Genomic DNA, 12,100 nt, shown 5'->3' on the forward strand with positions numbered 1-12,100 from the left:
TTATCTCTTCCCCTCCCCCTTGTTTTCCTAGTGTTGTTATTGTCTGCCTCTGCTGCCTCTGCTGCCTCTGCTGCCTCTATTCATCACAATTAATGTACCTTCTGCCAACCTTCCCCCTCCCCCTCTATCTACCTTCCCCCAGCTCAGCAGGGACCGATGGAGGGGGAGAGGAGCGATGGAGGGGGAGGGGACCGATGGAGGGGAGGGGAGGGGAGGAGTATAAGAGTGTACCCTCGGAGTTACACAGTACTGGAGTCAACTAGCTAACTAGCGGGGGTCGCCACCCCCTACCAGTTGGGGGGTGGCCACCCCCTCCCCCATAGAAGGCCCGATCACCATCTGTAACCTTGTATCTATTGCCTAGCTCCAAGTTCCTTGTACCTAGTGCCGCGTTCCTAGTACATTTTGCCTAGTACCTAGTTCCTTGCACCTAGTTCCTAGTATCTAACTCCTAGCATCTAGTTCCTTGTACCTAGTGCCTAGTACCCTGTCCCTCTTTCCTTGTGTTTAGCCCCTTGTACCAAGTACCATATTCCTAGCCCATTTTGCCTAGTACCTTGTGCCTAGTACCTTGTACCTAGTACCTAGTTCTTAGTACCTACTCCCCTTTACTGGATAAATAAAAATATTATTTTATCTCTTCGCCTAGTAATAAAAGAGAGAGAGAGAGAGAGAGAGAGAGAGAGAGAGAGAGAGAGAGAGAGAGAGAGAGAGAGAGAGAGAGAGAGAGAGAGAGAGAGAGAGAGAGAGAGAGAGAGAGAGAGAGCAGTAATAAAGGTCACTTGCAGAGTAGGCATCAACAACAATATTGAGAGAACGTGTAGTTGAGAGTAATTACACTTACCACTAACAACCCACTGTAACAAGGGATGCTGGGGGGGGGGAGGGAGAGAGAGAGAGAGGGGGAGAGAAGGGAGGGGAGGAAGGAAAATGGGGGGGGGGAGAAGACTAGGGGTGGGAGATAGAGAGAAGGCTAAGGGAGGAAGATAGGGAGTCGGTTGAGGGGAAAGAGATAGGGAGAAGACTGAGAAAGGGAGATAGGGAGACATTGAGGACTGTGTAGTGTATCTGCGACATACACGTAATGTTAATAATAATAATAATAATAATAATAATAATAATTATTGGTATTATTATTATGTAATTATACTATGGCAGTATTTCCTACCTTCCATAGACCAGCCTTGTGTGACCATCCTCCCCCAGCTGCTCCTCCCCCAGCCTCCTCCCCAGACCCCACCTGGTTGGTTCTGGAGATGGGGGGTGTGTGGGGGGTGGTGGCCATGCCGGGATGGTAAACCATGTCGTGCTTGAGCTGGGGTATGGTGCTTGCTGGGGGCTGTCCGTGTCCGTGCTTGGAGATGTCCACGGCGGCCAGGGCTTCGGCACGGCTAAGCAAGCCATCGTCAAGGCCAGCCCCGAAGAGCTGGGTCTGGGGGGCTAGCGGTAAGGGCTTGTAGTCCTCCTGGTGGGGGAGATAGAGAGATGTGTTAGTGGGGGTGTTAAGGCTCTGGGGGGGGGTTGTGGAGAGGTGTGTGGGGGTTTGTTTACTATTGGTGTTCCAGTGCAAGTTTTCCAGTGCCGGTGTTCCAGTACTGGTGTTCCAGTACTGGTGTTCCAGTACTGGTGTTCCAGTGCAAGTTTTCCAGTACTGGTGTTCCAGTACTGGTTTTCCAGTGCAAGGTTTCCAGTACTGGTGTTCCAGTGCATGTTTCTCAGTCCTGGTGTTCCAGTAATGGTGCTCCAGTGCAAGGTTTCCAGTACTGGTGTTCCAGTACTGGTGTTCCAGTACTGGTGTTCCAGTACTAGTGTTCTACACACTCCTTCAAAACTATATGTATCTATATATATATATATATATATATATATATATATATATATATATATATATATATATATATATATATATATATATATATATATATATATATATATATATATATATATATATATATATATATATATATATATATATATATATATATATATATATACATATATATATATATATAAATATATATATATAGTATATATATATATATATATATATATATATAATATATATATATATATAGTATATATATATATATAATGTATATATATATGTGTGTGTGTGTGTGTGTGTGTGTGTGTGTGTGTGTGTGTGTGTGTGTGTGTGTGTGTGAGAGTGTGTGTGTGTGTGTGTGTGTGTGTGTGTGTGTGTGTGTGTGTGTGTGTGTGTGTGTGTGTGTACTCACCTAATTGTACTCACCTAATTGTGGTTGCAGGGATCAAGACTGTTCCTGGCCCCGCCTCTTCACTGATCGCTACTAGGTCCTCTCCCTCTCTGCTTTCTGAGCTTTATCATACCTCTTTTTAAAACTATGTATGGTTCCTGCCTCTTGTGTGTGTGTGTGTGTGTGTGTGTGTGTGTGTGTGTGTGTGTGTGTGTGTGTGGAGCATTCATACACCTGTCGACGAGGCCGTGTTGCAGGTGGCAAAGCACACACAGGTGTCCGGAGCGGGGAATTGGCTGCTAATCATGGCTGGTGTTGTCAGTAAGTTCATTAGCGCTAATGATGAGCAGGTCAGTGTGAGCGCTTCTGTAACATGTCATCACAGCTCCTGCTTAATCCCAACCTTTCAGAATTATCTCAGTTATAATGGACTTTTCAGCAGTCTCTCTATCTCTCTCACTCTCTCTCTCTCTCTCTCTCTCTCTCTCTCTCTCTCTCTCTCTCTCTCTCTCTCTCTCTCTCTCTCTCTCTCTCTCTCTCTCTCTCTCTCTCTCTCTCTCTTTCCCTCTATTTAAAGCTTTTACAAAGTTAAGCTCATAACTTTATTAACAAGCTAAGAGCTGTTACCTATATCAGCTCATTTTAAAGTCTTTTTATTGTTATGAGATATACAAATAGGGAACAAATGTGGGCCAGCTATGGGCCAGCTGTGGGCCAGCTATGGGCCAGCTATGGGCCAGCTATATGCCAGCAATTTCATTTGATCAACTAACTTTATTTCGATGATATTATTATGCTGTACGAACATGTTCCAGACTCGATTCATCCTGGGAATGAATAATCTTGGATGACGTTGTGTTCTTGTGAAGGATACAGCCAGAGTGTAGTTGCTGCTGGCTGCCCGTCTTGTGATGTAGAAACTCACTTCTCGCTGTCCTCGAAGTGGAATCAAGTGTGGTACTTTGACGATGTTGGCCTTGTACATGGCAGTAAGGCCGCCCACGTCCCTCCTGTGTTGAAGGCTCTGCGGGGTTCAGGCGAGAGATGAGTCTTCTTGCTATGTTCTCTACTCTGTCAAGAAGTCGCAGATGAGATTGGGGGGGAGGGGGGAGGGGCAAGAAAAGTGGAGCATCCTCAAGATGTGAGCGTATTGTGCCTCATACAGAAACTTGCAATCTCCACTGTCGAGCAGATGCGAGATACGCCGAAGTGCTGTAAGCTTCCTGGCTGCTTTGTTTGCAAGATTTACAACGTGGTTCTTCATGGTCAGTTTGGAGTTGAATTTTACCCCAACGGTATCAAGTTCATCCACAGGTACCAACACTTTTCCTTCCATACTTACCAGTGATCCAGCGTTACCATCTCTCTGTCTCTCTCTGTCTGTCTCTGCATCTCTCTCTCTCTCTCTCTTTAACTCTCTCTCTTTCACTTTAACCCCCACCTGTCCCTTCTTTCGTGCAGAGAAGGGAGAGCATCAGCAACAGCAGCAGCAGTAATAGAGGCAGCTGTAACAGCAGTAATATTAGTAGCAGCGGCATCAATAACAGCAGCAGCAGTAGTGGTGGTGGCAGGAATAACAGTAGCAACAGTTACAGCAGTAATATTGGTGGTAACAACAGAAGTGATTGTAGAATTAGCAACAGCAGCAGCAGCAAGTGCAAAAAGAGAAGTAGAGGATAGGGGAAGACGAAGAGTCAGGAGGTGGCGGCAATGAGTCCATCACGTCGAGGTGGTCAAGGCGGCCGTCGAAGTGTTACTACCTCTGGAGGAGTCTTAGTCAGGGTCTTCAAAACTCCACTTCCTGGAGGAGTCTTAGTCAGGGTCTTCAAAACTCCACTTCCTGGAGGAGTCTAAGTCAGGGTCTTCAAAACTCCACTTCCTGGAGGAGTCTTAGTAAGGGTCTTCAAGACTCCACTTCCTGGAGGAGTCTTAGTAAAGGTCTTCAAGACTTCCATTCCTGGAGGAGTCTTAGTCAAAGTCTTTAAGACTCCACTTCCTGGAGGAGTCTTAATCATGGTCTTCAAGACTGCACTTCCTGGAGGAGTCTTAGTCAGATTCTTCAAGACTCCACTCCCAACAACAACAACAGGTCTTGCAAGACTGATATAAAGACTGACTTGAGGAATTTTATTTTTGTGGGAGAATTGTGAGTTGAAGGTGACTTCCCCCCACACGATCCCCCTTCTTTCCCCCAGCCTCTCATATCCCCCCACACGATCCCCCCTCTCTCCCCCAGCTTCTCATATACCCCCCACACGATCACCCCTCCCCCAGCCTGCAACTTACAGTGTTGCCAGAACCCTGGCGTCTGCTCTGCATTTTTAGAGCCGCAGGTTAAGCTATGTCACGACCCCGACTCTCAAATTTATTCTCGCGGTTATTTCGCCTTCATCTTCTGAGAGATTAAGACGCTGGAGCAAGTGAATGCTAAGAAGCTGCGTGAGGCTGCTGTTGCTGCTGCTGCTGCTGCTGCTGCTGCTGCTGCTGCTGCTGCTGTTGCTGCTGCTGCTGCTGCTGCTGCTGCTGCTGCTGCTGCTGCTGCTGCTGCTGCTGCTGCTGCTGCTGCTGCTGCTGCTGCTGCTGCTGCTGCTGCTGCTGCTGCTGCTGCTGCTGCTGCTGCTGCTGCTGCTGCTGCTGCTGCTGCTGCTGCTGTATCGCCTGACTAGAGCAGAAGACATTAGTAAGGTCGCCATAAATTATTTACGTTCTGACACATGATAGGCTGCGACCACTGATAACATGGCCCCAAGATGGCCTTCAAGATGGCACCGACATGGCCCTCAAGATGAAATCAGCATGGCCTCAAGATGGCACCAACATGGCCCTCAAGATGACATCAGCATGGCCTCAAGATGGCACCAACATGGCCCTCAAGATGGCATCAGCATGGCCTCAAGATGGCACCAACATGGCCCTCAAGATGACATCAGCATGGCCTCAAGATGGCACCAACATGGCCCTCAAGATGACATCAGCATGGCCTCAAGATGGCACCAACATGGCCCTCAATATGACATCAGCATGGCCTCAAGATGGCACAAACATGGCCCTCAAGATGACATCAGCATGGCCTCAAGATGGCACCAACATGGCCCTCAAGATGACATCAGCATGGCCTCAAGATGGCACCAACATGGCCCTCAAGATGACATCAGCATGGCCTCAAGATGGCACCAACATGGCCCTCAAGATGACATCAGCATGGCCTTAAGATGGCACCAACATAGCCCTCAAGATGACATCAGCATGGCCTCAAGATGGCACCAACATGGCCCTCAAGATGACATCAGCATGGCCTCAAGATGGCACCAACATGGCCCTCAAGATGACATCAGCATGGCCTCAAGATGGCACTAACATGGCCTTCAAGATGGCACAAACATGTCCCCAACATGGCCCTCAAGATGATACCAACGTGGCCATCAAGATGGCACAAACATGGCCTCAACATGGCCCAAATATGGCTTTCAAGATGGGCCTCAACATGGCCCAAACATGGCCCAAACATGGCCCCAACATGGCCCCAACATGGCCCCCAACATGGCCAAACATGGCCACAACATGGCCCCAACATGGCCCCAACATGGCCCCAACATGGCCCCAACATGGCCTCAACATGGCCCTCAAGATGGTACTGAGATAAACGATCTCTTCAACACAGTTGATGGTAATAGAAGCTGTGACCGGGAGGTGCTGGTGGGGGAGGTGCTGGTGGGGAGGTGCTGGTGGGGGAGGTGCTGGTGGGGAGGTGCTGGTGGGGGAGGTGCTGGTGGGGAGGTGCTGGTGGGGGAGGTGCTGGTGAGGGAGGTGTTGGTGGGGGAGGTGGTGGTGGGGAGGTGCTGGCGGGGGAGGTGCTGGTGGGGGAGGTGCTGGTGGGGAGGTGCTGGTGGGGGAGGTGCTGGTGGGGGAGGTGCTTGTGGGGAGGTGCTGGTGGGGTGGTGCTGGTGGGAGGGAGGTGCTGGTGGGGGTGGTGCTGGTGGGGAGGTGCTGGTGGGGGAGGTTCTGGTGGGGGAGGTGCTGGTGGGGAGGTGCTTGTGGGGGAGGTGCTGGTGGGGGAGGTGCTGATAGGGGAGGTGCTGGTGTGGGAGGTTCTGGTGGGGGAGGTGCTGGTGAGGGAGATGCTGGTGGGGAGGTGCTGGTGGGGAGGTGCTGGTGAGGGAGATGCTGGTGGGGAGGTGCTGGTGGAGAGATGCTGGTGGGGAGGTGCTGGTGGGGAGGTGCTGGTCGGGGAGGTGCTGGTCGGGGAGGTGCTGGTCGGGGAGGTGCTGGTGGGGAGGTGCTGGCGGGGGAGATGTTGGTGGGGAGATGCTGGTGGGGAGGTGCTGGTCGGGGAGGTGCTGGTCGGGGAGGTGCTGGTGGGGAGGTGCTGGTGGGGAGATGCTGGTGGGGAGGTGCTGGTCGGGGAGGTGCTGGTGGGGAGGTGCTGGTGGGGAGGTGCTGGTGGGGAGGTGCTTGTGGGGGAGATGCTGGTGGGGAGATGCTGGTGGGGTGGTGCGGGTGGGGAGGTGCTGGTGGGGGAGGTGCTGGTGGGGAGATGCTGGTGGGGAGGTGCTGGTGGGGAGGTGCTGGTCGGGGAGGTGCTGGTCGGGGAGTTGCTGGTCGGGGAGGTGCTGGTGGGGAGGTGCTGGTGGGGAGGTGCTGGTGGGGAGGTGCTGGTGGGGGAGATGCTGGTGGGGAGATGCTGGTGGGGAGGTGCTGGTGGGGAGGTGCTGGTGGGGGAGGTGCTGGTGGGGAGATGCTGGTGGGGAGGTGCTGGTGGGGAGGTGCAGGTCGGGGAGGTGCTGGTCGGGGAGGTGCTGGTCGGGGAGGTGCTGGTGGGGAGGTGCTGGTGGGGAGGTGCTGGTGGGGAGGTGCTGGTGGGGGAGATGCTGATGGGGAGGTGCTGGTGGGGAGGTGGTGTGTGTATGTACGTAAGGGGCAGGTAAGGTGTCAGACAGTAGGTGTGATAATCACATGTATCAGGAAGGTGGGGGAGGAGAGGAGAGGAGAGAGAGAGCGAGAGAGAGAGAGAGAGAGAGAGAGAGAGAGAGAGAGAGAGAGAGAGAGAGAGAGAGAGAGAGAGAGAGAGAGAGAGAGAGGGAGGGAGGGGGAAGCGCCCCCTACCCCTGGCTACTGTTTAATAAGTGGGATTAACCGAGGATTTGCATTTATTTGTAAATGTTATTGGAAGGCAGAGACAAGGCTTAAATCAATAGTAATGGCAGGAGAACGAGATGGGGAGGTGATTGTTATATTGTGGTGGCACTGGGTGGCACTCTGGTGCACTGGGTGGTACTCTGGTGCACTGGGTGGTACTGTGGTGCACTGGGTGGCACTGTGGTGCACTGGGTGGCACTGTGGTACACTGGGTGGTACTCTGGTGCACTGAGTGACACTGTGGTGCACTGGGTGGCACTGTGGTGCACTGGGTAGTACTCTGGTGCACTGGGTGGCACTGTGGTGCACTGGGTGGCACTGTGGTGCACTCGCTGGCACTGTGGTGCACTGGGTGGTACTCTGGTGCACTGGGTGGCACTGTGGTGCACTGGGTGGTACTGTGGTGCACTGGGTGGCACTCTGGTGCACTGGGTGGCACTCTGGTGCACTGGGTGGCACTGTGGTGGACTGGGTAGTACTCTGGTGCACTGAGTGACACTGTGGTGCACTGGGTGGCACTGTGGTGCACTGGGTGGTACTCTGGTGCACTGGGTGGCACTGTGGTGCACTGGGTGGCACTGTGGTGCACTGGGTGGTACTGTGGTGCACTGGGTGGCACTCTGGTGCACTGGGTGGCACTGTGGTGCACTGGGTGGCACTGTGGTGCACTGGGTGGTACTGTGGTGCACTGGGTGGCACTCTGGTGCACTGGGTGGCACTGTGGTGCACTCGCTGGCACTGTGGTGCACTGGGTGGTACTCTGGTGCACTGGGTGGCACTGTGGTGCACTCGCTGGCACTGTGGTGCACTGGGTGGTACTCTGGTGCACTGGGTGGCACTGTGGTGCACTCGCTGGCACTGTGGTGCACTCGCTGGCACTCAGTGAACTGGCTGCAACAATTCACAACCCACAATATAAAGTGTTTGACACACAAACAAACAAACAAACAAACAGTGATAAACAGAAAAAAACACCAAAGTGACAAACACACAAATTTGTTAGGCAAACAAAACAAAATAATTTGTTGAGGACAAACAAAGACCGATATGTCAAACACAGGAACAAACAAACACACAGTTGCAGCAGTGTGTGTTTGTTGCAAGTGCAGTGTTGCCTCAGTGTTCTTGTTCTGTGTGTTTGTCGACTGTCTTTGTTCTCTTGTTTTCAATCTGGCTCTCTGGTTTATCTCCCCTCCCCATGCTCTCTTTCTCTATCTTTCTCTGTCTTTCTTTCCTCTCTCTCTCTCTCTCTCTCTCTCTCTCTCTCTCTCTCTCTCTCTCTCTCTCTCTCTCTCTCTCTCTCTCTCTCTCTCTCTCTCTTAATTTACACAAGAGTTTTTACAAGGTTAGGTTAAGAGTTCCTAACTTTATTAACAAGCTAAGAGCTGTTACCTACATCAGCTTTTTAATTGTTAAGAGTTATACAAGTAAGGAACAGCATGAAGTTGGAGCCATCTGTGGGCCAGCTATGGGCCAGCTGTGGGCCAGCGATGTTGGTATGCTGTACGAACATGTTCCAGACTCGAGTCATTCTGGAAATGAATCATCTCAGATGACGTTGTGTTCTTGTGAAGGATACAGCCAGAGTGTAGTTGTTGCTGGATGCCCGTCTTGTGGTGTAGAAACTTACTTCTCGCTGTCCGCGAAGTGGAGCCAAGTGTGATACCTCGACAACATTGGCCTTGTACATAACAGTAGGGTCACCCACATACCTTCTGTGTTGAAGGATTTACTGAAATGACAGATCTGTCCAGGCTGGGTCCAGACGAGAGATGAGTCATCTTGCTCTGTTCTATATTCTGTCCAGAAGTTGTAGGTGAAACGGAGAGCAAGCAGTCCAAGAAAGTGGAGCATATTCGAGGTGTGAGTGTACTTGTGCCTTGTATAAAGTCTTGCTGTAAGCTTCCCGGTCGTCTTGCTTGCAAGATTTACAACGTGGTTCTTCATAGTGAGTTTGGAGTCAAATTTCACCCCCAAGATATTAACCTCATCCTCGGTTCTAACACTCTCCCACTCATTCTTTCCACTACTCCAGCATTACCATCATGGTGCCTAGGGACCATCACTCTTACCACTACTCCAGCATTACCATCATGGTGCCTAGAGACCATCACTCTTACCACTACTCCAACATTACCATCATGGTGCCTAGAGACCATCACTCATACCACTACTCCAACATTGCCATCATGGTGCCTAGAGACCATCATTCTTACCACTACTCCAACATTACCATCATGGTGCCTAGAGACCATCACTCTTACCACTACTCCAACATTACCATCATGGTGCCTAGAGACCATCACTCTTACCACTACTCCAACATTACCATCATGGTGCCTAGAGACCATCACTCTTACCACTACTCCAACATTACCATCATGGTGCCTAGAGACCATCACTCTTACCACTACTCCAACATTACCATCATGGTGCCTAGAGACCATCACTCTTACCACTACTCCAACATTACCATCATGGTGCCTAGAGTTGATCATTATTTGTATTTTCTCATAAGCAAATGTAACCTGCAGTTGTCACTAGCTCACTAGCTCACTAGCTCACTAGCTCACTAGCTCACTAGCTCACTAGCTCACTAGCTCACTAGCTCACTAGCTCACTAGCTCACTAGCTCACTAGCTCTCAGTGTCAGAGTACAGTCGTCTGCCTAGTCGTGGGACGCTGGGATGAGGTTAAGGTCGCTGAAGTAAATATTCCGTAACAATGGACCAAGCACACTTGCCTGTGGCATACTGGCACTGAGTGTCTTGTTGACTCACTGAGAACTACTCTTAGAGATATATTTTGAAGTTAATCTGTCTGTCTGTCTGTCTCTCATGCTTGTCAGTGAAATCCTCAGCGATTTCTGTGCAAACTGACAAGGAGAAACTGCAGCTGACTCACTAACATGCTTTCCCCCCTCTCACCCCTCTCTCTCACCCCTCTCACTCATCTCTCTCTCTCACCCCTCTCACTCATCTCTCTCTCTCACCCCTCTCTCTCATCCCTTTCCTCATCCCTCTCCCTCATCCCTCTCTCTCACCCCTCTAACCCCTCTCTCACCCCTTTATACTGTGTTGTTATACTGTGATGCTGTAAAACTTATCTCCGATTGGCTACAAGTGACCTAAGCAATAGTTGTGATTGGCTAATCAGCCTCGACACCTGATTGGTGCACCTGATGGTCTACTCACGTCACCTGACTGGCTCACCTATAAGATAATATTTTTAATGCTATTCAAATTTCAGCAGTGAATAATAATAATAATAATAATAATAATAATAATAATAATAATAATAATAATTATAATAATAATAATAATAATAATAATAATAATAATAATAATAATAATAATAATAATAATAATAATATTATTATTATTATTATTATTATTATTATTATTATTATTATTTATTGAAATAATTCTCATTAAAGAAAAAAATAATATTTTATATTTACAAATAATGATAATTATTATTATTTTTTTATATTAATAATTCGAGTTAATGGTTATTGCAGATTGAAAGAGAGAGAGAGAGAGAGAGAGAGAGAGAGAGAGAGAGAGAGAGAGAGAGAGAGAGAGAGAGAGAGAGAGAGAGAGAGAAACGGTGTGTCAACCCAAACATCTCGTCAATATTTAATGTTCATTGATTGTTCAATACCATGTAGGGGCCAGGAAGGGGGAGGGGGGAGGTAGGAGGGGGAGGGGAGGGGGAGGGAGGCTGAGAGGCAAGAAGGAGGGAGGGAGGGAGGGAGGGAGGGAGGGGGACGGATGGAATAAGGGAAGGGGGGAAGAGAGAAGTGTAAGGGGGGGAAGGGGACGTTGGCTACACCTTCCCCCCCCACCTCCTCCCTCCCATACCCCGGCTCCCAGCAACAACAGCAACAACAGCAATAATAACAGTCACAACAACAGCAGCCACAACAACAACAGTCATCTCAGAGGTGACTGGTCAGACGTCCAATTCAGTCAGACTAAAAAAAAAAAAAAAATCCCAGGAGCGGCTGCCATAGTTCCTGCATGACGGTGCACCGACCCAGGTGAACTGATGTATTGGTTAAGAGAATTAGAGAGAGAGAGAGAGAGAGAGAGAGAGTAAGGAGAGTAATCGGAAGTACATGGGAGAATGTGGACTTATATAGGAGTACATGGAAGTATACAGGCAAGACAGACAGCAGAGTACTTGTGAGTCCTCGTCGAGGCTGTCTACTGAGAGGAACTATCTACTACTTCCTGGATTAAGGACTATCGTGTATTATCCAGGTGTGTGAGTCAAGGATGGTAAAGCAGAAGGCTCTCTCCCCACCCTCCACTCCCTCCACTCCCTCCAGCCACTGGAACACAAGGGAAATATACCATAGTGGAACAATGCCATGGAACTTGCAGTAGAGATGAAAGTAGACGGTAGACGTAGTCTACAACTACCTCTGCTTAACTAGTAGTGTTACTATCCGAACTACTGGTGTTACTCCACTGTCACTCACAGTTGTGTGTACCAGTGGTTCTACTGCTTCTTACCACTGGTTCTACAGTCACTATCACAACCATCTACTACCACTATTACTACTACTATTACTACTACTGCTACTACTACTACTACTACTACTACTACTACTACTACTACTGTTATTACTGATCGTCCTGGTACAGCTGCTGAACAAATATAAGGAAACTGTTGACTTTAGATTGTCCCAAATATTAAATGTATGATGGTCCGTGTGGGTTTAGCGTGTGGGAATGACAAGG

The 12,100-nt window shown here is 49.5% G+C and overlaps 1 protein-coding gene across 1 annotated transcript in view; it reads right to left on the bottom strand.

The window, feature by feature from the left end:
• Positions 1–12,100, bottom strand: part of acj6 (abnormal chemosensory protein 6) — a 221,507-nt gene that overhangs the window by 104,328 nt on the left and 105,079 nt on the right. Inside the window, exon 3 of the mRNA XM_053787176.2 lies at positions 1,169–1,465. Coding sequence (XP_053643151.1) covers positions 1,169–1,465 — 297 coding nt within the window. The remainder of the gene's footprint in view (positions 1–1,168; positions 1,466–12,100) is intronic.

Source organism: Cherax quadricarinatus, chromosome 48 (assembly GCF_038502225.1).
Source record: "Cherax quadricarinatus isolate ZL_2023a chromosome 48, ASM3850222v1, whole genome shotgun sequence".
Classification (NCBI taxonomy): domain Eukaryota; kingdom Metazoa; phylum Arthropoda; class Malacostraca; order Decapoda; family Parastacidae; genus Cherax; species Cherax quadricarinatus.